The sequence below is a fragment of the Rattus rattus genome, chromosome 6, assembly GCF_011064425.1.
Source record: "Rattus rattus isolate New Zealand chromosome 6, Rrattus_CSIRO_v1, whole genome shotgun sequence".
Lineage (NCBI taxonomy): Eukaryota > Metazoa > Chordata > Mammalia > Rodentia > Muridae > Rattus > Rattus rattus.
This window is the reverse complement of record NC_046159.1, coordinates 60,572,718-60,598,615: the sequence shown is the minus strand read 5'-3', so window position 1 is coordinate 60,598,615 and position 25,898 is coordinate 60,572,718. Positions and strand designations below refer to the sequence as shown.

At 39.2% G+C, this 25,898-nt stretch overlaps 1 protein-coding gene across 1 annotated transcript in view; it reads left to right on the top strand.

Moving 5' to 3' along the window:
• Alms1 (ALMS1 centrosome and basal body associated protein) overlaps positions 1-25,898 on the top strand; it is a 101,466-nt gene that overhangs the window by 9,991 nt on the left and 65,577 nt on the right. The window contains exons 2-8 of the mRNA XM_032906187.1: positions 1,708-1,833; positions 3,124-3,316; positions 9,087-9,204; positions 10,229-10,359; positions 12,074-12,192; positions 16,581-16,740; positions 21,271-25,047. Coding sequence (XP_032762078.1) covers positions 1,708-1,833; positions 3,124-3,316; positions 9,087-9,204; positions 10,229-10,359; positions 12,074-12,192; positions 16,581-16,740; positions 21,271-25,047 — 4,624 coding nt within the window. The remainder of the gene's footprint in view (positions 1-1,707; positions 1,834-3,123; positions 3,317-9,086; positions 9,205-10,228; positions 10,360-12,073; positions 12,193-16,580; positions 16,741-21,270; positions 25,048-25,898) is intronic.

The window sequence follows — 25,898 nt, the reverse complement described above, 5'->3', positions numbered from 1 at the left end:
TTCTTAGTTTCTTATCAACTCAGATTTGCATATAAGTCATTAATTTTGCAACTTCTTGTAATTTGTAATAGATTCACTGTTTTGCATCCAGATAGAAATTGATAAAGTGAATTTGAATTTTTTTTTTTTTTCGGAGCTGGGGACTGAACCCAGGGCCTTGCACTTGCTAGGCAAGCGCTCTACCACTGAGCCAAATCCCCAACCCCGAATTTGAATTTTTTAAAAAGCAGTTTTTATATTCCCTTTTAGCCAACAGAGGAGTTGCTTTTTAGCACTGCTGATTCCAGCAGCCTGAGGAGCTCCTCCCGGGTGCTACACTCAGGCCTCAGGTGTAGTGGAGGTCTTAGGCTACAGAAAGAATTTTAGGACAGATTAGGGAGAAGCAGAGTTCATAATGCACAGTAAACTCCCAGACTCCTGTGGGACATTTCAAGAGAGACACACACTAAATATCGTAACAATTTTCAAGTTATCTTGTTTAAAGGATGTAATCTGTATCAAAATTTAAAAGATAAGTTAAGTGTGCTGGTGGGGAGTCTTTAATCCCAGCACTCTGGAGGCAGAGTCGGGAGGATTTCTGAGTTCCCACCCAGGCTGGTCTACAGAGTGAATTCTAGGACACCGAGGTCCACACAGAGAAGCCCTGTCTCAAAACACAAAAACAAAACAAAAGAGTGCAACGTTTTGGTATGCTTATTTTTTTCTTTTTCTTTTTGAGACTATAATATAATCACATAATTTCTCTTTCCTTTCTTCCCTCCAAACCCTTCCATATATTCCTCCTTGGGCTCTTTGAAATTCATGGTCTCTCTTTTCATTGATTGTTCCATGCATGCATGTGTGTGTGTGTGTGTGTGTGTGTGTGTGTGTGTGTAAGTGTGTAAAATCTCCTAAGTGTAACCTCTATCTAATAGATTTTTATTTAACAAGATTATAACTTATTTATGAGTGTTTTGTGGAGGTTTTCAGATGAATGCTGATAAAATAGGTAGATTAGGTCATCTTTTTTCTGCTGCACGTCCCTTTCCTAATGTACCTGATTTGATTCATATACATGTACAGTTATAGGTACATAATATAGATAGGAATTTTCCCAAAAATGTCACTGAAACAATGACATTTGTCTTATTGTACATGCACCCCAAACCAGTTCAGACCAGATCAGCCTTTCTCTTCTATCTGTCCAGAGACATTGGGATAATATTTGAATAGAAACAGTCCAAATTTGATTGTTAGGGGCAGAGAAGCTTACACTGTTGCTCAGAGTGAAGTATACATTCTGCCTAGTGTAGGTGGAGTGTAGAGGGTCCTGAGATTGCTCGATGCATGTTTGAGAGGGGTGTGTATGCATAGTACATGCAGTGAAGGAACTAGACTATCAGGTACATTATCACAAGGGAGTGTGTGTGTGTGTGCGTGCATGTAAACCGAACCAAATAGGGTCTCAAGCCACTGAACCATACCCTATGTTTTCCTGCCTTATAATGACTTTCTCCACACGCTCTTGTGAGGGAAGAACAAGTCCAGTCTCCAGAGTCTCTTGTTGGTAAGTTACAGCTGCTTCTAGTGAAGATGGTAATGCTGTTATGCTTGGAGAATAGCATTTTATAACAGAATGAGAGCATTTTTATAAAGTGAAAGATATATTCTAGCATGGTTACTTTTGTTCTTGCACCTCACTCGGCTTTCATGTGCTTCGATTTTCAGGTTATTCCACTGACTTACCGTGCATGGCAGCAGACATCATACCAAGATAATGCTAGAGCCCAGTTTTCCAACTCCAGTACATTGTTATTGGAGCCAGAATTTCAGTGGGACCCTGAGGAGGTTCAGGTAAATATAGGACAATTCTTTTTCTTTTTACCAGTAGCACAAGAAATGTTGTACTATGTTTCAGTGTCCTAGTGGTGCTCATCATCCTGCTTTCTTGGTCTCAGTAGTCTACGTTCTTCAAGAGTACTGTAAAGGGCTTTGGTTTTTTTTTTTTTTTTTTTTTTTGGTTTTTTTTTTTTCGGAGCTGGTGTAAAGGGCTTTGTATATATGCATTGTGTCTTGGGACACTTAGCATACAAGAAGTTTAAACATTTAAAATTACAAACTCATTACTTGATGATAATTTATTTTAAGAGGAAAAGTGTCTATTTGCATTTCTTTTTGGTCTGATTTTGAGGCAGGGTTTCTCTGTATAGCCCTAGTTGTCCTGGAATTTGCTCTGTAGACCAGGCTGCCTTAAAACACTACCTGCATCTGCCTCCCCAGTGCTGGGGTTAAAGGTGTGCGCCACTACTTGCCAGTTACCTCTTTCCACTTTTAAACAGCTAACTTTATTGATGTATTAAAAAATGTACTAAAGTGAACAGTTCTAGCTATACAGTTTGTCAGATGAGCTTTGAAAGATGAAGTCATGTATATACCACTGTGGTTGAGACTTCTGTATTGGTATTATATACAAAAGATTCTGAGTGCTGTTGTAATCATTGCCTTCTCCAGTCCCTGAGCTTACAGCAAGCATCCTGTAGTTGGTGGCTCTGTAGCTTTGCCTTCACAGAATTACAGTGTGTGGACTTTTAAAATCTGACTTTTTCCTTCCTTTCTAAAATTAGCCCAGGTTTCATGTATCAGCTTTTCAATTTTCATTGTTAAATAATATTCCTTCAGGTTTTTCTTTTTTTTTTTTTTTTTTTTTTTAGAAAACATGACTTTCTGTTGAGTAAATACCTAGGAGTAGATCAGCTAACTTACATAATGATGTATTTAAGCTTATAAGAATATGCCAAATTATTTTCTGAAGTACCCATTGCCCAAAGAATGCTGTAGCTAGGTTTGAAAATACTTGTTCAGTTTTTTTTTAATTGCCACAGTATTGATTTGTCATGTAGTACCAAATGTATTGATTTGACAATGAGAGCTTAAAATAGTAGCATTGTGTCAGTGACTGCCTGCTACCAGGAGATGGGAATGATTGGAAGAGAAGGAGGTTAATGTAGCAAGAAAGAACATAGAAGGAATGACTTTTTTTCCACTCTGGTGAGAATGTTGTTAAGTATGCTATGAGTACACAGTAGTATTAATGTGTTTACTCAGTTAATGATCAAAATCTTTCCTTAAAAATTTTCCTTTCAGAGAACAGAGTCTTGGCATCATCTTCCTCAAGAAAGGGATTCTTTCCAAACCTTGAATATATCCCAGACTGGGATCGACAGAGTAGAAGGAGCAGAAGTAAAAGACTTGCCCTCGCAGGAGGGAGGTGAATCGGTTCAGGCACAGTGTCCAGTAAAGGAACCAAAGCTGGATCTCTTGTGTTCTCCATTGCTAGGTAATGCCTTTCTCTCTCTATTTTAACATTTTATTCTATTTCATGTGTGTGGGTGTTTCACCTGCATGTATGTCTGTGCATCGTTTTTGTGCCTGGTGCCTATGGAGGTCAGAAGAGAACATCTGAGTCCCTGGAACTGGAATTATGGGTGCTAGGAATCAAACTCAGGTTCTCTTGAAGGGCAGCCAGTGCAAGCCAGTCAAGCTCTTTCCTCAGCCCTAAATGGCCTCTGTGTCTTTAACCAGAGGTAATAGCTTTATTTCCTTTCTTTCTTTTTTCCTTTTTTTTTTTTTTTTTTTTTTTCTCTGTGTAGCCTTGGCTGTCCTGGAACTCGATTTGTTGACCAAGCTGGCCTCGAACTCACAAGAGGTTTTACCTGTCTCTGCATCCTGAGTGCTGGGATTAAAGGTGAGAGACACCCCTGCCTGGCAATAGCTTATAATTCTAAAAACATTTTGTGTATGTGTATACATACAGTAACTCATTAATAACTAAATCTATTTTAATTGAGGATCTCTGTGGAGCTATACTCAAAAGAATTGGTTGGTTTTAGTTTTCCACACTAGCTGGTAGGGTTAGCCATATTAAATATACTATTGATCCTCATTTTAGCATTGCTCATAGAAGGCTGAAAGGTGATCATGCCCATTCTCATGGGTATATGTCATTAGTCTTCTATAGCACAGTTGGTCCTGGAAAAAGTACATTTATCTTTGATTGGTATTCAGTGGAGACTGTTTCCTCACATAAAATAAGTGTCTATATGTCTTCATTTGCTTTTTATTGCTGTGATAAAGATCACAAACAAGTCTCTTAGGGAGGACGGAATTTATTTGGCGTATATATCCTGGATCACATCCATTGAGAGAAGTCAAGATAAGGACTCAAGATAGGAACTGATGCGGAAGCCATGGTGGAATGCTGCTTACTGACTTGCTCAGTCTGCTTTTTATACAACTAGGACCACCTGTAGGCAGGCAGCCCACAGTGGGCTCAGCCCTTTCATATCAATTATTATTTATGAAAATACCTCCCAGACTTACCTATTTGCAATCTGATGGAGGAAATTTCTCAACTAAGGATATGTTTGTGTAAATTTACCTTATTTGATCCTTGGACTCATTCTAAGCCATTGTTATCCTCAGCTGTGAGAACAAAAGCAGATAAATTGAGTCATTTCTTTAAGATAGATCATCCTGCTTTTCTTTTAGTGTAGAATGGTTTTCTTAGCTCTTTACCAAAGATAGACTTCAAGTAACTTTCAAATCAAGGTATTCAACCATAAAGATGGTTTTATAGAGCTTTGTAGAGAAGACTAGGACCCAATTGAGCATATTCTTTTCAAAACAAGCTAATGTTTGCAAGGCAGGGTGCTAGTGCAGCGTTATGCGGTGCGGAACATTAAAGGCCATTGTAGGTTTCCTTTTGGAGAAAGGCGGTTGACCTTGCTGGAGGAGATGCCTTGCTAAGGAGAAATAACCTTTGTTTGTCCACTGTGTAACATTTATGTAACTTATCTAATGTCTATTGTGTTCTAATCCAAGGGTAGATAGATGAACACTATCTCCTTTTCGCTGAAGAAATTTTCATAATTACAAAACAAGAGCAGAAATCCACAAACTGTAGCTGACAGTCTAAAGCTCCATCTTGTGCTATGAGTGCAAATTGTAAGAATGTTTTATTTTACATATTTAATTTATCTGTTCTCAGAAAGACATACCTACCTATCTTGTTGGGAATTCTGTGTCTGCTTGCTTAACTTCCCAAGTGCTAGGATATATGTGTGTACTACCCAGCCCGGATGCATTTTTGTTTTTTCACTTATTGTGGAACTCTAGGTTAACCTAAGGCTTTGCACATTTGGCAAATACTTTACTGCTGAGCTATAGCCCTCACCATTTGAATTTTTAAAAGATTGTGAAAATGAAGTATATGTGACAGTTCATATGTTATCAACAAACCTAAAATATTTATGCTCTGACCCTTCACAAAAAATGCTAACCTGTCGGCAGGGGTTCAGATGAGGACATGTAAAGTATAGGATGCTGCATTGAACTGAATATAAAAGAGCAACCTTTTTTTTTTTTTTCCCCTCCGGAGCTGGAGTACTTAACCCAGGGCCTTGCGCTTCCAGGCAAGCGCTCTACCACTGAGCTAAATCCCCAACCCCAAGAGCAACCTTTTTAAAAAGGTAATGTATCAGCAACCGAAAACAATTCCTGTTACAGCAAAATGTCAAGGAAAATTCTATAATAAAAAGGTTTCAGCATTGAATGAGAGACTCTATAGTGCAGTTTCTTGTATAGCTGTAGTTCTTCCTTATCAGTAGATAGAGTAGATAGTTAAAGCTACTGGTGGACTGGAGAGAGCACTGACTGCTCTCCCAGAGGTCCTGAGTTCAATTCCCAGCAACCACATGGTGGCTGTAATGGGATCTGGTGCCCTCTTCTGGTGTGTCCTAAGAGAGCAACAGTGTACTCATATATAATGAATAAATCTTTAAAAAAAAAAAAGCTGGGGTTGGGGATTTAGCTCAGTGGTAGAGCTTGCCCTAGCGCAAGGCCTAAGGTTGGGTCCCCAGCTCTGAAAAAAAAGAAAAAAAAAAAAAAAAAAGCTACTGGTTTTTGGGTAGTATGGCCACTGGACATGTCATTCCCGCTGTTCTGTCCTGCATCATGGTATTAGGCCAATGGCAGATATCATTGATATGACAGGTGATGGAGGGACCCATGCTAGCAACATCTATCCAAATGTGAGGAAATAAGAGTTGAGAACAAGTGTGAGGAAGTCATTGCTAGTTATCTGTATAGCCTTCCCATCAATTACACACATATACACAGATGACATGCTTGAAAATTAATAATTTAATTCTGGCTTGCTCCTTTAAAAATGAATTTTTCTACTTAACCTGATTTAACTCTCAGATACTACTCATATTTTTAATATTTAAGGAGATGCTCAAATGGTGCTTATAAGTAATTATGATTTTTTTGGTTTTATCTCTGTTCACGATAAAGATTTCTGTAAGTTCTGGAATCTGGTTAGGGATAATTAATTTTTAATTATTTATTTTCCATATTATTTTATGTGTATGGGTGTTTTGCCTGCATGTATGTTGTGTACCACTTGAGTGACTGGTGTTGGAGGAAGCCAGAAGAAGATGTCAGATCCCTTGGAACTGGAATTAAGTCACCGTGTAGGTGCTGGGAATCAAACTTAGGTCATCTGGAAGAATAGCAGCCAGTTCTTTTAACCGTTGAGCTTTCTCTCCAGCATAGGATAACTATTTTTTTCCCCACCCTCCCCAGATAACTAATTTTTTTTTTTGGTTCTTTTTTTCGGAGCTGGGGACCGAACCCAGGGCCTTGCGCTTCCTAGGTAAACGCTCTACCACTGAGCTAAATCCCCAGCCCCAACTAATTTTTAAAAAAGATTACCAGATCATTTTAAATGACCAATATACCTAGTTAACTGAAAATAATTTCTTGTACTCACCAGTCCTTTGTGGTGTTAGCCCTAGTTTCTTTTTAAAAACATCGTTGGGGTTGGGGTTTAGCTCAGTGGTAGGCGGCTTGCCTCTGACGCAAGGCCCTGGGTTCGGTCCCCAGCTCAAAAAAAAAAAAAAAAAACATAGTTGATTCAAGGGATGAAGATTATCTGTTCTGAAGGTTTAAAATGATTATCTAAGTCAGCGCCAGGGATGAACCATATTAACTCTTTTCTGATGTTAAATCTTTCTTTGTGTATGCGTGCACAAAGTGTAGAGGACACACTCAGGTTTTGTTTGCCAGAAGCCATCCATTTTCTTTTGAGACATTGTCCCCTACTGGCCTGAAACTCAATGATTTGACTCATTGGCTGGCCAGAAAACCCAAGGATTTGCCTGTTTTGATGTTTCTAGCACTGGGATTGCAAGTGGGTAATACCATGCCTAACTTTTTACAACAATTTATGGAATTAAATTCAGGTTTCATGCTTGACCAGAATGCACTTTACTGACTAAAGTTATGATTTTAAAGTTAGCCATTTCTTATTTTTTACCAATTCAGTAAATATTTTTCATTTAATACCTGCTAAGTGCAGCAGATGCTTTGCTTATCGTTGAGGATGTCCCTGTGATAAAGCAGCTTTTATAGAATTGGAGAGGAACCAAATGTGTGCCAATCCAGAGCAGTGAGAGTGCTGGGGTCCCAAGGGAGGGTGTATATCACCAATGAGAGCAAAACTCCTTGGAGGGCATTCCAGGAAGAAGGCTGGTGCCAGGGTGGAGCTGTCAGCTCTGTACATAGTTGAATCAAGGAAATGTGCTGTAGCAATCATTAAATTCGTGTTGAAAAACCAGGTTAGTTTTAGCAGCACATCGTTACTCAATTTTAGCAGGCTGCCATTTTAGAAATCAAGTTTTATATGGATAATTTTTGTTTTGTAATTTTATAAATGCTATAGGGAATAAGGATTTTATACTACTTTATATATATTTAAAGAGATAAGAATTAGGGGTTGGGGATTTAGCTCAGTGGTAGAGCGCTTGCCTAGCAAGTGCAAGGCCCTGGGTTCAGTCCCCAGCTCTGGAAAAAAAAAAAAAAAAAAAAAAGAGATAAAATTACTTAAGCTCAGCATGGTAACATATGCTTTTAGTCCCAGCACTTGGAAGGGAGATGTGGAGGAGAGAAAGGCAGAAGCAGAGAGGTAGAGGCAGGCAGATCTCTGAGTTTGAGGCCACCCTGATCTACATAGAGAATTCCAGGACAGCCAGGACTATACAAAGAAACCCTGTCTTGAAAAAAAAAAAAAAAAAAAACCAAACACAGAAGCACTCCATCCCACAAGCCAACAACAAAAAATAATTACTTAAGCTGTTCGGAAACCATAGTGCTTTTTCTTTTTAAGGTTCAAACTCTTCAGGTAATATACCTATTTTATATATTTCAGAACGAGAGCTTCAAAGAGCATTTGTGTTTGTGATAGCATCTTATGGTAGAGTTTAAACAGAAAATTTAAGAAATATTTATTTAAAACTGGCCACCTGTTACTTATATAGTAATACCATACATAATTTTCTTGACAAGCAATTTTGTAAAACAAATATTTATTTAAGAGGGAGGCCTTGTTCACTATTATTTTGAATATAATTTTGATCCTCATCATCTCCTAACAGTGTTAGATTATCCTTTGATAATATTCATATATAAAATTTCATATTACTTAAGATTGAGGGGCCAGCAATATGACTTAGCAGGCAAAGGCAGCTGCCGCCAAACCTGATGACCTAGGTTTGATTCTTCCTACACAGTGGAAGGAGAGAAATGATTACTGCAAGTTGTCTCCTGATTGCCATTTGATTACCAGTGCACACTCACACCCATCTACCTAACACCCACACAAAATAAAAATTAATAAAAAAAAGACATGCTTTAATTGCTGACGATTGTTAATTATTAATATAAATTGTATCGTAATTTGCAAAGAAGTTAGAATGCTGTCATTTAACCTATTTACATATGAAGAGATTATTTAATAATAAGTTTTGTAAATAAATTTTCTTACCTTTAAGTTAGTAATAGTAAATGATACTTATTCTTCAAAGTCTTCATGGATTAGATGAGATACTGTGTGTTAGATGTTTAGCCTTTCTTGTTCCATAGGTGATTGCTACTGTTAGTGTATTACTGCTGTAATGATGTAGAACCTTCCAGATGGCAGAGGCTTAGGTGCTTTAAAGCATTGCACGTTTCCATTGCTCAGCCTCTTTATACTTGAAACTTTGCAGTGATACAGGATGACTTTGCTGCTCCTGATTTGCCCTTGCTGACATGTATGACCCAAGACCAGGAGTTTGAACCTGATTCCTTGTTTCAACAAAGTGAACTGGAATTTGCACCTTTGAGGTAGGGTGATTCTTTTATTTACCATCTAAATTTGCTACTATTTGCAGTAGTTGTTAGTAGTAGTAATAGTTTCAGGATGAAGTGGATTGGGAGTAGGGGTAGGTGTTCTTAGCACACTCTTGCGTCTTCAGTCGGTGCAGCATTTGACCTGTGGTTTAGAAGTAATGTACTATTTGGTGTGCCTTTAGTCAGGCTTTAGTTACCAGGAACCTGGGTTTCCTATTCTAAGTCTCTGGGTGCTGCAGCTCTCCTTCCCCTCCAGCCCACCTTTATCCTGCAAGAAAGCGGGCATTTCTAGGATGTTAACTTGTCTGCACTCTGAGTTTGCTCAGCTGTTACTGAGTTAGTCTAGGTGGCTGTCTTTATACTGTGCAAATATCAAGTAAGATTTTTGTAATATTTCAAATTGATGTCTTTTAGAACAATCAAAATGGAAGGACATTCTGTAATTCTTTAGAAACATACTTGGAACTGTCCAAGGCTTTTGTTTTTTTTGTTAAAACTAAAAGAAAACTCTACCTTAAACTCAAAACTCTAGATATTTAGAAAGTAAGCTTATATCCCTGTCATTATGCTGTATATTACTTTAGAATCATGGTTGCAAAGTTCTGTGTTCATTTAGGTGATCAAAGTGACTAAGCTATATTGTATTTTGGGAGTAGAATTAATAAGCACAATAACTGACCAGTAAACTGAAGGATATAAGTTAGAGGAGTGTCAATTCATAGTAGGGAGCAAACGTTTAAAATAGCAAGCCTTATAAAAGGGCAGCGTCTTAACTGTGTGTGTGGTGTTGGAGTTGATCTGTCTTAGGACAGTGCTAGGCAATAGCAGGTGGTGGTTTACTTACTGGCTGCAAACTTTTCTTTGTTTAATCTTTAGCTGAAGATTGAAGATTAGAACTTTTAAAAATGCACTTTCAAGTAAACCTGATTTTAGTCACACCAGGTTTGTATTTTCGCATTAGTATTTAAAAATTAAAGTATCAGGAGCCAATTATTTCTTTATAACTTTGTATTTTCAGAGGGATTCCTGAAGATATTGAATGGTTTGCTCGACCGTCAGAAGTTAGTGAAGCTTTAATCCAGGCCACCTCAGAATCATCTTCAGACTTAGTTAACAGTTGCTTTAGTATATCTCAGCATCCACTCACAGGTAGCACAATTTTTGGGTCTCAGCGCTCTCTCTCCTTGTTTGAACAAGAGAATAATGGAGAAACTGTACCATGTAATGCTCCTGATGATCTGAAAAGCCCAGATAACTCGTATCATTATGATGCCCCGTATTCATATATGTCATGGCTGACAGAAAAGGACACTCAGCAGCCAGAAGGCAGCTTGGCTGATAAAGACCAAGCGTCCTCTACAACCATATCTGACATTAGTGATGAAAGTATCACTGTGAAAAGGAGCAGCGCTCTTGGCATTTCCTGTTCATATAGTCAGTATCGGAAGCAGGAAGCCTTAAAACAGACTGAAGCATCTCTAGCCAGTAAGGACCATGCTTCCTTCCCACGTCAAATTACTACTCTTCCTAAAAAAATGGCACGCTCTTTCCTGCGATGCGTGTTAAAAAGAGGAGAAGGGACTCCCCTGACCTCTGATAATCCTCCTGAAAATGTTTGTTTAAGGACTCCAGCAGAAGATGAGATGAGTCAAAAGAATGATTCTTTGGAGGGTTATGAAGGAAACGAAGATCTGCAGAAAGAACTATCTCAATATTTTAAGCAAAAGGAGACTAGAAATACTTGGGCATCTTCTCGGGTGCATGCCAAATACCCAGAGATAAAGTCGCTTGGGACCGTTGCTATCCCCGAGAGTCAGAAACGAGTTGCAGAATCATACATACTCTGCAGAGGACTTGATATCTCTAAGCTGGATACCTCTGGTTGTCCTCTTCCGACAGTCAAATCCAACTTTAATGAGACATCAGAACAACTCTGTTTTCAAGAGGAAAGAAACCAAAAGGCAGCTACTACTTTTGATGAGAAAAATGTTGATGCTACTGGAAATGTAGCCTTTGAGGCAATTATTGCCTCAATTGAGTCTTCCAATCAAGAGGGTTCTGTAAGCAAGACTCAAACTGACAGCAATCAACTGTTAGCAGATGACAGCGAAGAGAAAAAAACCCTAAAACCAGACCTTTCCCCATTCAGTTGTAAGGATGAAATCTCTTTCATTGATAAGCTTAAGTATCAATACCAGTCTACTCCTGCGGTGTTTGAACCAGCAGATTCCAAACCACTGTTGTGTAAAGAAGATGATGCTGGCTCCCTATATCACTATCCAGATTTAAAGCATCCCATTAATGCTCCTCAGAGCGTGCTTGGTAAGCCGGTTTCTGTCATTCAAGAGCTTAAGTCATCTCCTTTAAGTCAAAACGTTCACAACCAGGCTGTTGGTCTTGAGAAAACACAGCCACCTTCATTTCAATATGGTATAAACAGTCTTAACCTTACAGAGAAGGTAGGATCTTCAAACACTAGTTTTGCAAAGAAAGTATCAACTTCAGAATCTTGGGTTTTACAAGATTTAAAGCCGCAGACCTTTGAACAAGTTGCAGATTCCTCAGACTATAATTTGGGTAAGGATGTAAACTGTAGTAACCCTATTGAAGGTCTAATCTGCTGCTGTATGGAACAGCAAACTTGGCAGCATGTGATGCAAGTCCCACTTTGCATTAACACTGATTCATGACGCATCGCTAGTTATAGTCAGCCAAGAGGTATTGCTGGAAGCCGATGGAGGCCAAGGTGAAATTCCTTGGGGGCTGAGTCAGGCACTATATATGTACACACACATACATATATACATATGTATACATATATAGTTATACAACATGACTTTTTTCTTTTCTTTTTTTTTAATAGAGGGCCTGCAGGGGAAGGCTAAATCTGATGTCCTTACTCTGTTTGGTGATGCTAAATACGCCAGCATATATGAAAATGCTGGTGCACACAGTGAAAGAATTGCCGAATTGCAAAGAGAGGTGAGATACAATGGCGTGATCATTGTAGAGTACAGTCCTTTCCAGTACTGACTCAGGAAATGGTATTTGTTTTTTACCTTGCACTGTTTCCCACACATGAGGCCTGGTAAGTACTTGGAGCTTGCAGATTTAGAGAATTTGCTTAGTGATCTTTGTGACAGCTCCTTGTTTTGGCTACTTCATAACCATCATCTGAAGAGAACCATTTTGAAAAGCCTGTAAGTTACTCGACATTTTTTATAGATAGGTAAAGGAATATTTTAGTTGAAAAGAAAATCATACTGAAAGTAAAGAGCTCATTTATTTTTGATACCAATATTAACTCACAATGTGGTCTTCATCTCATACCCAGGAATCTGATCTCTTCCAAGTGTTGACAGAAAGATCGTTTCATAGCCCGTAACACTTCACGAGTTCTTTGGTGTCTTAGGAAGGGACATCTTTTGGAAGTCTGGGTTTTTTTTATTTTTTTTAAAGATTTATTCATTTATCATATATAAGTACACTGTTTCTGTCCTCAGACACACCAGAAGAGGCATCGATCCTATTACAGATGGTTGTGAGCCACCATGTGGTTGCTGGGATTTGAACTCAGAACCTTTGGAAGAGCAGTCAGTGCTCTTAACCACTGAGCCATCTCTCCAGCCCAAAGTCTGGGCTTTTTATCTTTTGCTTTTCTTTTGTTTTTAGTTCTTTGAGACAAGGTCTCTAAGTAGTCCTGGCTGTCCTGGAGTTTGCTGTGTAGACCATGCTGGCCTAGAATTCAGAACGATCTCCTGCCTCTGCCTCCCACGTGCTGGGAGTGAAGGCATCTACCACCACCATGGTCAACCCTCCAAGGTTTTATTTTGAGGTGTCCTTTTCATGTTGGGCTAGCAAGAATATTTGGAATACGTGACAAAAACACATTTAAAGTTCTTGATAATTTTGACTTAAGGTATTTGAGAAAATGCCAAGCATCATTATTTGACTGGAAAGGATACTTCAGAGTCCAAACTAGGCATTGTTTCTGAAGATCCCTACCTACCTCTTCTCACATGAGCACTGTCAGCTTGCACACATAGCTGCCCACCTGTCTGCTCATGCTGCCATCGTTCAGTGCATCACTGTCTACAGAAAATGCTGACTCTGGGGACTTAGAACAATTCATTTGCTTGGATCTTTGGACCTCCTTGACATTAAGTTTCCTTGAGTCCCACCCTTGGTTGTGTGATGCTGTCATCATCAAATTGGTCTCACTTGTGACGTGTCCTGGTCTCACTTGTGACATGTCCTTGTTCAGGTTTAGAAGTTGATATGTGAAGATAACAAAGATAACATGAAGAATTTTGCTTTTATTTTTAGGTTGTTGTCTGTGTAAGAAAATTTCATGGGATTAATTTGTTTTCTTCAGTATTCTAAAGTATGCATTGTTTGAATTTTTAATTTGATGAGAGTGGGGATAGAGATAATGGCTAACACTCTGCTCAGGTTCAGTGCTAAGAGGTTCATAGGTCACAGCAGTTCACTAGTCCATTGTGTCAGATTGGATTAGTGTAGATTATTTTGGTCCACAGTTTAAAATGAAACTTCTAGGGTCAGCATTCACTACATAAGAACACTAATAGGAAACCTCATTATGTTCTTGAATGCTGTACTGTGAACTGCCTACTACCTACAGGTTAACCCTCTCCTCAAGAAGTCTCATTTTCTCAGGATTGCCATCAGCTATGCTTCTAGATGTTAATCTCTTCCAAGTCAGGCCCTTTATGGTATCTTACTTTTTTTGTTGTGTTTTGCTTTTTGCTTTTTCTTTCTTTCTTTCTTTCTTTTTTTTTTTTCCTTTTCTTTTTTTCGGAGCTGGGGACCGAACCCAGGGCCTTGTGCTTGCTAGGCAAGCGCTCTACCACTGAGCTAAATTCCCAACCCCGCTTTTGCTTTTTGAGACAGGGTTTCTCTGTGTATCCTTGGCTGTCCTGGAACTCACAGAGATCCACCTGCCTTTTGCCCCTGTCTCCTGAGTACAGGGATTAAATGCAGGAACCACCACTGCCCAACAGGACTTCTTAAAAATGAACATTATGCTCACCTCCAGTTCAACTTGTGTATATCAAAATAACTCATATATCCCCTATATCAGACTGATCTGCAGATTCTGCTTTTTTATAGAAATGTTAGCATTTTTCTAGTTTTTTACTCATCTTTTAATATTTTTTTTGTTGGCAGTTAAAAAAATGGGAATTTCCAGAAGACCCAAGTTCAGTTCCTAAGACCAGTATCAGGTCACTTAGAACCACCTGAAACCAAAGGTCCAGAGGACCATCAGGAGCCCTCTTCTTGTCTCTGAGAGCATCTGCATCCATGGAACCAACATATAGGCATGCATATGCATGTACATACATACATTCATAACATATATACATATACTCATAGCATATACAGTCATAACATACATATACACATATTAATAACATACATATACACATACATATATACATGTAAATAAAGACATAATTTTTTAATGTAATGTAATGGTAATTAAGGGCTGAGGGCCTAGCATGCCCAAGGCCCTGGGTTCATTACCACACATACAGACTTAAAAATGGGAAATAAATCTGAGCATTTTCCTCCTGGTTCCTCTCATTTTCAAATAGTTCCTCAAATCTGTTGATCTATCAAATACTTTTGATAAATAATTCTACATTATTTTTCTTCACTAAGCCAACAGGCCACGAAGTTATCTGTATATTTTTTAGTATTACCTGTTATAATAGCTTTTATGTTTGAAGGTGTGTTAATAGTACCTCATTTCTTCTACTTGGCATTCCTCCCACAAGCTATACTTAAAAGAAACTAAACTTTTAGGAATGAGATTCTTGACTTAACAATTTTTGGCTTCTAAGTATTTATATTTGGACTATATGTTTTTGATCTAGAGAACCACTCTGTATTTTAATGTTTTCTAGTATTTCTGGCCACTACTCACTAGGTACCAGCAGCTTCCTGTCTTACCCATCCTGTTTTCACCATGTATGACAAATGAAAAATGTTTTCTGACACTGCTAACTTTCTCTTTGCAAGGGATAGGATTTTCCCAGATGAGAGCTAGTAAGCTTAGAAAAGCCTTTAGGGAATAGAGGTAGAATATTCATTCTAACATGTGGCTGCCAACTTCTTGAGAACTGAAAATCCAGTAAAAAAAAAAAAAAATAAGTAATGTATACTTGTAATCTTTGCACATGAGATGTGGAGACAGGAGGATCAGGAGTTCAAAGCCAGTCCCAGTTGTGTAGTGAGGAGTTTGAGGTCAGCCTGGGCTACATGAGATCCTGCCTCCAAATACACAAACAAGTAAACAAAAAATAAAATCATGTTTTTTTTTTTTTTTTATTCTTTTTTTCAGAGCTGGGGACCGAACCCAGGGCCTTGCGCTTGCTAGGCAAGTGCTCTACCACTGAGCTAAATCCCCAACCCCATAAAATCATGTTTATGTATATTTTTGGCTTCTGTCCTAAAGGGCATGACTAGACTAATCCTTTAAAAAGTTAATAGTGCTATATGTTTTTACCTAAGTGTCTTTTGAACTTAGTGGAGATTTTTATGCATTTATGCTTTCATGCCATCAGTTATTGCTATGTGATATTCTCTAAGGCAGCATTGTAAACCACAGAACTATTGGTGCTGTCTTAACCAAACAAAATCTGATCTTTATATGAATTCAAATGGCTTGAGAACATGAATCTCATTCTGTTACTAGACTGGCCCAGGTCTCACAGTTAGCTTCCACTGGTCTCAAACTTGTGATTCTCTTCCTTCTGAGATTTCAGTGGGGTAACCACCACACCTGGGAGGAATAGGATCGTAAGTAACTGGTAATACTCCTCAGTGTGATGTGCTGGGACATGGGTCATCAGTAAAGAACAATTGTTGATGTTCATTTTAAAAGATTTACTTTTTTTTATATGTGTGAATATTTTGCCTGCATGTGGATCTGCATGAAGTAGTGCCTTTGGAAACTGGAAGAGGGCATTGTGTTCTCAAGGACTGGAGTTAGACAGTTAGGAGACAGTTGAGCTCAGGAGGGCATTGTATTCTCAAGGACTTGGAGTTAGACAGTTAGGAGACAGTTGAGCTCAGGAAGAGCAGCCCGACTCTTAACTGCTGCAAATCTCCAGCCCCAACTTGTTCTTAGAGAATCCACATGGGGCCTCATCATCATCTGTAACTAGTTCCAGCGGACCCAACAACTTTCTCTAACGTTGCATACATGTAGGCAAAACACTTGTACATGTAAAATGAAATTAAGTAAAAATTATTAAACTTCTTGTGTTCGTTTTTATAATGTGGTTTGTTTTTTGACCAACTAAGTGTCATTAATAGAATTTTCCCCTTCATTTCTCATTTCATAGGTAGACTGTTCTAATCTGAGCATTACCCAGGCTTTTCCATCTTCCTTGCCTTCATTTGTTCCTCAAGAACCGACCATTGAGTCAGAATATCATTCCTCCAATCTCAGAATGTTGAGAGTATCTCCTGATACTCTGCTGACAACTCTTACACAGACAACAGGTATGTGAAATGGAGGCATGAAACACCCTCTTCATATCTAGGTCATGATTTACTGCTTTACCACGCCTTTTTAGCAGTTGGATGGATTAAAGGATGCCCAGATGTCTTATTCAGTGTTTTTACTACTGTGATAATACCATGGCCAAAATCAACCTGTGGAAGAAAGGGTTTATTTCAAAGCTCCATTTTGAGACCAGACTTGCCTCTTCCAACTTGAATTCAATATGGGACTGAGAGTGGTTTATTTCATCTTAACAACTCTCCGTCACACTTCATGACTGAGGGAAGTCAGGAACCTTGGAGCATCGCTGCGTATTCTTTTTTTTTTTTTTTTAAAGATTTATTTATTTATTTTATGTACAGCATTCTGCCTGCATATGTGACTGCAGGCCAGAAGAGGGCACCAGATCTCATTACAGATGGTTGTGAGCCACCATGTGGTTGCTGGGAATTGAACTCATGACCTCTGGAAGAGCAGTCAGTGCTCTTAACCACTGAACCATCTCTCCAGCCCGCTGTGTATTGTCTTGCTCCTCCTGGCTTGCTCAGTTTTCTTTCTTACATATCCCAGGACCACTTGCCCAGGCAGTAGCACCATCCACAATGGGCTGGGTTCTCCCTTCCCACATCAGTCATTAATCAAGCGAATGCCCCACAGCTTGCCTATCGGCTGACTTTGGAGGCATTTCTCAATTGAGGTTTCCTTCTTTCAGATGAATGTAGCTTGTGTTAAGTTGACAAAAAAATTAAACAGCACACCAGATAATTGGTAAAGCAGTATTTCTACTCATACCTGAAGGGATATCTGAGTAAGCAATTTGAGTAAGTGGACTGAATAAGGAAGATCTGCCTCACCAATTGTCTAATTGGTTGAGACCTGCACAGAAAGGCATGCTGGGACATCTTGTACCTGCCCTTGAAGGCAGAACTCCAGGTTACTTGACCTTAAGGCAGTTTCCCTGTCCTTGCTCTTAGATTGAGTTATACTGTTGGCATAAGTGATTTTGGGGTTTTGGGGTGCAAGCTAAGCCATACCATCCTAGGATCAATTACTCCAATTTCTTCTGAGAATTACCTGCTAATTTTTTTATTTAGTCATTTCCATTAGGGTCCCCCCTCCCCTTTTTTTTTTGAGATAGGGTCTGGCTCCTTTTTTAGCTCTGGCTGTCCTGGAACTCTGTGTAGATCAGGCTGGCCTTGAATTCACAGAGGTCTGCCTGCCTCTGCCTTGAGTGCTGAGGTTAGGTGAGTACCACCATGCCTGGCAAATGTTAAGTTTTCAGTAGGCCACTCTCAAACTGCTCTACTGCTCACCAACTTCCTCAGTAAATAGTACTGCTTTCCTCCTCAGAATGGTCTCCTGTTCTCTTTTGTACAAGGTTAATTGCATCCATACATCTCTTGAGCTCTTGAGCTCAATTACTTTTGCCTTCCAGTTATGAAAAATGTTTTTTCTCAGATGGGGATTCATTATGTTCTGAATGATTGTGTCCCCTGAAATTTTCTCTTTGAAATTCTTACTCTCAGAGTGATGGCATTAGGAAGTAGAGCCTTTGGAAGGTCACAAGAACTCTTAGTGACAAAGTAAGGACCTTGGAGTGATCCTTGTCACTCTGCCCACACGAACACAGTACCATGGTGTCTTCTGTTGTGAGAGGCTCTTGCCAAGTGCTCTATCTACATCAAGCACTTTCATGTAAGTGAGGTGTTCTTTCTTGTGAAAACAGGCATGCACTCTAAGTCCTTATATGCTGGATCAGAAAGGCCTCCTTAAGTGTTCACATAGACGATACCACTAAACTAGAGCTTTGGATGAAAATATGTTCAGAAACCATTTTTCTTGCCAGGCTGCCTGGTCAGATTACTGGTTATTGACCTAGTTGTCTTTGTCTCTTTAGTACATGCAGACTTCAGATTTGTTTTTTTTTGAGAGTTGGTCTTTTCTTTCCGTTATGAGTTCCAGCAACTGAACTCAGGTTACCATGCTTGTATGGCTAGCAATCTTAGCCTGCTGAATCAACTCACAGTCCTGTTCTTAAATGTTTGATCATACTGCTTGCAAACAGGAGGGCTTTGATTTCTTTTCCTTTTCTATTTGCATATTTTGTATTTCTCTTGTCTTGTTTTAGATAAAACTTCAATTAATATACTTAATCTGAGATTTTCAGTTATTTTCCATTTAGGAACATGTTGGCTTATATGTAGCCTTTATTTAGATATGTTACTTCTGTTTCTAATTCTTCAGGGCTTTTATCTTAAGGGGTGTTACACTTTGTCAGTGGTATTTCCTACATCTGTTGAGGTGACTGTATGATTTCTGACCGAGTTTATTAATGTTGTATTTTATGTTTATTAACATATATATGCCAAATCATTCTTACGTTCCTGGAATGAAGCTAATTTGGTCATTCATGGTAAATTAACCTTATAATTGTTGAATTTAGTTTGCAATATTTTACTGAGATTTTAAGCATTTGTGTTCTTCTGGTATACTGACCTGTTTTCTATTTTTTTGTGGGTCCTCGTCTAGCATTGGTATCAGAGTAATACTGACTTTCATAAAACAAATTTGGTAGCTATTCCTTTTTTATCCTATTTTATGGAATAGTTTGGGGACTATGTCTTTAAAGTTCTTGTGGGAGCTAAAGAGATGACTTAATGTTTGATGAGCACTGGCCGTTCTTCTAGAGGACCTTGGTTTGACTCTCATCATCACATGGCAGCTACACCATTTACAACTCCAATTCACACCACTTTACACCTTGCTTTGTTCTCTGCAGGTACTACATGCGTTGGTGCACAGACATATTCAGACAAAACACCCATACACATAAAGATAAACAATGTTTTAAAAAAAAGTTCTAGTATAGAGCCAGAAAGTTGGCTCAGTGGGAAAAAAACACTTGCTGTGCAAACTTGGCATTGATACCTGTGAGGACAGAAGTGACTTTTGAATGTTGTCCTCTGATTTCTAATGCACAACATCATGCACTGGTGTCTTAGTCACTGTTCTGTTGCTGTGAAGACACTATGGCCAGGCTAAGAAAAAAGAAAAGAAAGCATTTAACTAGGGGCTTGCTTTTAGTTTCAGGAACTAAGTTCATTATCAACTTGATGGGGAACATGGCAGCACACAGAGGTTGGAGTAGTATCTGAGATTTTTAGATTCTGATCCACAGGCAGAGAGAGAACCTGGGCCTGGCATGGGCTTTTGAAAACTCAAACCCCAGCCCCAGTGACACACTTCCTTTTAATCCTGTCAAAAAGTTCCACTCCCTGGTGACTGATTTAAGCGTTCTAATATATGAGCATATGGGGGCTAATTTTACCACCACAAGTAGTATTTGTGTACATACTTAGACTAATTAAAATTAAGTACTAAAACAAAATTTTAAAAGAGGTCTGATAGATGGTGGTTGTGTAAACCTTTAATTTCAGCTTTTGGAGGCAGAGGCAGGTCTGGTCTACAGAGCAAGTCCCAAGACAGCCAGACCTACATAGAGAGAGACCCTGTCTTGAAAAACCAAGGGAAAAAAAACACTCTGATAGAATTCAGCAATAACATGGCCATTGGGACATGACCTTCTGGGCCTGGGCATTTTTAGGTGACTTTTTTTTTTTTTATAACTTCTTCAGACTCATTGCTTGTTGTAGATATGCTTAAGTTATTTATATCTTGGTTTAATTTTTATAGTTCATATGTGTGGTGGTTTTAATGAAAATAGCCCCTCATAGACTCATTTATTTGAATTCTTGGCCTCCAATTGGTGGAACTGTTTGGCAGGGATTAAGTGATGTGTCTTTGTTGGAGGTAGTATGCTGCCATGAGTGGGCTTTTAGGTTTGAAAAGTCTATACTATTCCCAGTGAGTTCTCTCTGCCTGGTGATTGTATGTCAAGATGATGTAAGAACTTAGCTACTGCTCCAGGGCCATGCCTGCCTGCCACCATGTTCCCTGTCATGATGGTCATAGACTTACCCTCTTGAAACTGTAAGCCCCAGTTGCAGATTAAAATACTTAATATAAAACAAAAAAGGGTTTTTTTATAGGTTGCTTTGGTCATGGTGTCCCTTTATAGCAATAAAAAGGTAACTGAGGAAATATATGCTTAAAATTTATCCATTTCTTTTAGATTTTTCCAGCTTATTGGCATATGGGTTTTCATATTGATATGTTTTAATAATCTGAATTTTATTGTTATCTGTTGCATTATCTCCATTTTTAATCTCTAATTTTATTAATTTGGGTATCTTTTCTTTTGGGTATTTTGCTAAGAATTTGCTAACCCTCTTTGTCTTGTTCAGAGAGCCCTCTCTCTATGTTTCATTGGCTTTTCTGTGCTCTGTGTTTTCATTTCCGTAACTTTCACTCTGACCCTTATTTCTATCTACAGATTACACATTTACTTCTCATTTTTTTCTAAGACCTTGAGTTCCATGATTAAGTTCTTTATTTGAAAGCTCTGACTATTTAAATGTAGGTATGTGTAACTTTAAACTTTCTTAGAATGGCTTCCTTGTATCTCACAGGATCTGTTGACCAGAAGATTGGAGCAGATGTAATCTCTTCTACTTACTCACATGGAGTACAGCCTGGCAGCTTTCCCCAAGAAGAGTTGCCAGATAGGCATCCAACCGAAGAGATTCGGAAAGTGTCACCTGCTCCTAGGCCAGCTGGCCAGAAGCCTGAGATGCCAACAGTACCATCTAGTTCTTACTCTAAGGGAATAAAATCTGTTGTCTATCGATATCCGATGTCATACAGTCCTCAAGGCAAAGAGCCTCCAAATGTTTCATCTGTTTCTGGATCAGCTGAGAATGCCCTGCCCCTAACAGTAACCTCTGTTTCCCAGCCACAGAGAGAGACAGCTAAAGCTTTCTACCAGCAAACATTATCAGACAGTCTTCTAACTGCAGAAACATTGCCAGTTTCTGTTATTCCTGAATCAGGTGACCAGAAGACTCATTTGCCATCAGGGTTCTTTCTCTCATATTCTCACAGAGGAGAGGACCTGCCTGAAGATGTAGTGAAAGTTTCCACTGATTCTGGATCTGTTGACAAGAAGGCTGACATTCCAACAGTGTCCTCTAGTACCTACCAGCACAAAACAAAACCTGGTATTATTTACTACCAAGAGTTGGCAGACAGCCATGTACCTATAGGGACTAGAAAGGTTGTATCTCAGTCAGGAGAAGCTGGCCAGAAGACTGATCTATCAGCAGTGCCCTCTACTTCCTCTTCACAGCCCGAGAAGCCTGTTCCCCCCTCCCTGCTAACTTTACTAGATAGTCATCTACCTGAAGATGTTTTCAAAGCTTCTTATATTTGTAAGTCATCTGAAGAGCCATCTGGAATAACAGCTCTGACCTCTGTTTCCTACTCATATAAAGGGAGACCCAATATTTCTCATCAAGAGAAGTTTCCAGACAGTTACCTAATTGAAGAGGCCCAGAAAATCTTGGGTTCAACTGTAACAGTAGACCAGAAGACAGTGACAGCAAAAGAAAAGCCTAGTGTTTTCTACCAACAGGTCTTGCCAGAAGGTGATCTATCTGCAGAGGATCTGCAAGTTGACCAGAACATTGCTATACCAATGGTAACTTCTGCTTCCTTCTCACAAAGAGAAAAACCTCAGGATTTCTACCAAGAGGCGCTCTCAGGTGGTCATTTGCCTGGAGAGCCTCCTGGACCGCCCGACACTGAGGCACCAACAATATCGCCTAGTTCCTACTTCCCTGGAGAAGAGTCCATTATTTTTTACCAAGCTGGCTTTCCAGGTAACACTCCATCTGTAGTGCCTTTCAAAGTTCCAAGGATTTCTGAATTAGCTGAACAGAAGACTAACATAACAACAGGACCATCAGGTTCCTACTCAGTTGGAGAGAAGTCCATTATTTTCTACCATCAGGCCTTGCCAGATGGTCATCTTTCTAAAGAAGCTTCTCCTGCACCAGCTGACCTGAAGACTGGGGAGCCACCAGTATATTCGGCTTCCTGTTCTGTTGAGGTAAAGCCCATTATTTTCTACCAGCAGCCTCTGTCAGATAGTCCCCTAACTAAAGGTCACAACGTTTCAGTTGTTCCTGGACCAACTGACCAGAAGACTGGTATACCAGCAGTGCCTTCTACTTCACAGTCATATATAGAGAGGCGTTCTGTTTCTTACCAGCAAGAGTTTCCAAATGTTAGTGAAAAAGCTTTGAAAGTTCTAGGTGGTGTTAGATCCACTGAACAGAAAACTGAAATACCAGTAGTGTCTTCTGCTCTCTTACACACAGAGGTACCTATTATTTCTTCCCAAGAGGATTTGCCAAATCTTACTGAAGAAGCTTTGCAAATTTTAGGTGTTGCTGAAGAAGTTCCTTCTGTCCCTTCACGTGATAAGACACGTCTCATCTCTTACCAGAAGAAGTTACCAGATGGTACTGAAGTATCTTTGAAATCAGTAGGCTTTGGCTCTACTGATCAGAAGACTGGGGCACACATAATCTCCTCCTCAAGAAGAGAGAAGTCCAGTGGTTTTCATCAGCAGGAGTTGCCAAATACTTGTGGGGATGCATTAGGTACTTTTCATCCTGAACCAGTTGCCCAGAAGGTCGGAAAACCAACAGAACCTTCCAACATACAGGGAAAGGCCAGTGCTTTGTCTCCACAGCAGTTGCCGGCCAGCCATCTTACAGTAGAGGCTCTGAAGGTGTCAGACGGTTCTGCCTGTGTGGCACAGACGCCTGGGGCACCAGCAGGACCATCCATTTTCTACTTCCATAAAGAAAGGTTCAGTAATTATCAAAAGGCCTCACCAGATTGTGATCTAACTGAAAATTCTTTGAAGTCTTCAACTGTTCCTGGATTGTCTGATCAGAAAAAGAGACCTCCAGTCTCATCTGGTTCCTGTTCACACAAAGAGAAACACAAGATTTCGGCTGCAGATTTGCCGGATGCCCAGGCGGCTGAGCTGCCAACAGTTATTCAGAGATCCTGCTTACACAGAGAAAAGCTGGCAATTTCAACTGTGATCAAACCAGATGACCCAAAGATTCCATTACCAACAACTTGTCATGCCTCCTGTGCTCAAAAAGTAAAACCTGTTATTTTTGTTCAAAAACAGTTATCAGGTAGAGATCAAAGTGAAGATATTCCGAAGATTTCAACTGTCTCTGAGCCAACTGTTGCAAACACAGGTGCACCAGTACTTCTGTCTAGTTCTTACCCATACAGAGAGAAGTCAGATTTCTCTTCCCCAAAGGAACCGCCAGATAGACATCCAGCTAAAGTTGACATGCAGGCTTCAAGCAGTCTTGGACAAGCTGACCAGATTTCTAGGTTACCTACAGTTCCTCCTGGTACTTATTCACACAGTGAAAAGTACCAGCTTATCTCAGAGCATGTACAAGAACTGATCGATAATTTGAATTCTTCTGAGTCTTGTCTCAATGCAGACATTATGATGCCTTCAGATTCACAAATTGATGATGGAGTTATCATATGTAAGCCAGAATCTTCACGTTTTGCCAGTGTTGACTGTGAGGAAATCCAGGATAAAGATCATGGTTCCAAAACTCTTAAAGAAATTCAGACTCTCTTAATGGAAGCAGAAAATATGGCACTGAAACGATGCAATTTCTCTGTTCCCTTAGTTCCTTTCAGAGATGTTAGTGATGTTTCATTTGTACAATCAAAGAAGGTGGTTTGCTTCAAAGAACCCCCCACATCTGATGTTTGTATCCAGAAGGACTCATTTGCAGAGGAAGTCCCACACACTAAGTATGTACAGAAGGACATTGGTACACAGACGAACCTTAAGTACCAGAGGAATGTTAGAAATTGGGAATTTATTAGTTCAGCTACCTTTAGAAGTCCTCTACATGAAGCAAATGGCACAGCTCGAGTGGCATTTGATGAAAATTTCAGGCAATATAGAGCTACCAGGTCTGTAATGAGGTCTGAACCTGAAGACTGCAGCACAGGCATTGGGGATAAAATTATTATCCCTATGATGACAATCATAAAGAGTGACTCGAGTAGTGATGTAAGTGATGGTTGCTGCTCATGGGACAATAATTTACCAGAGTCTTTGGAATCTGTTTCTGATGTTTTTCTAAACTTCTTTCCGTATACTTCACCCAAGACAAGCATAACAGATAGCCGAGAAGAGGAGGGCTTGTCAGAGAGTGAAGATGGCTATGGTAGTGCAGATTCATTGGCTGCACATGTGAAGTACCTTCTGCAGTGTGAATCCTCACTGAATCAAGCCAAACAGATACTTAAGAATGCAGAAGAGGAGGAATATCGAGTCCGAACCCAAGGTAAGGACTAACTGACATAATAGGTACATTCAGGTCTGTGAACATTACACCTTAGCAGTTTACAGTGAGATGTTTGAAGTTCTAAATTTATTTTCTTAGAGAACTATAGAATGATATTTTCTATCCACAATCTGGAAAACAAAAACAATGCTGTAAATGAGATATATAACCAGTAGTGCTAGTCTGTGTTTATGGTTTTAGAAGAAGGAGATTCTCATGATTGATGGACAGTACTTTGTACTTCTTTAGTTAATTCTCTTATTGTAATATCCTTGTTTGGAGACACATAGGCCTCCAATTTCTTCTATAAGTTGTTTTATATTCTAAAGCTATGTATGTTTTCTTATGAAATTTTTGGAGTTAGTCTGAAGGGAAAGATATCAGGTCTTTAGTACTAAAACTTTGGTTAGAGGTCTAAGTGTAAAGGGTTATTTATTAGCCTCATTATTAGTCTCTAGTAGACTCTTTGTAAAGGAGTCATAACAGTCTTTAAGACAGAAAGAAGTGTGTTGTGGGTAGTATCTTGTACGTGGTTCAGGACTGGCTCGGAATCTTGAGATTAACTGCCTGTGTGGTTCCTTGTATATTTGAATTCTGTCAAAATCTCCCTAGTTTTGCTTGTATTAGATTTCATAGAGGTGTTAGTAACTATAGCAAGTACTATGGGAAGATAGAGACTTTTTGATTAGAAGAAAAGTTAAAATTAATGACTTAAATACCGTGTTTAGATCGGCTTCTTTGGAGATGATTCTGTGGAGAGAGTTTAAAACACTTAGACTCTTTGTTTATTTATGGTGACTCAAATTTGTAATCTCTGGACTAGGCTGAGGCACAGAGATCACGTGTTCAGG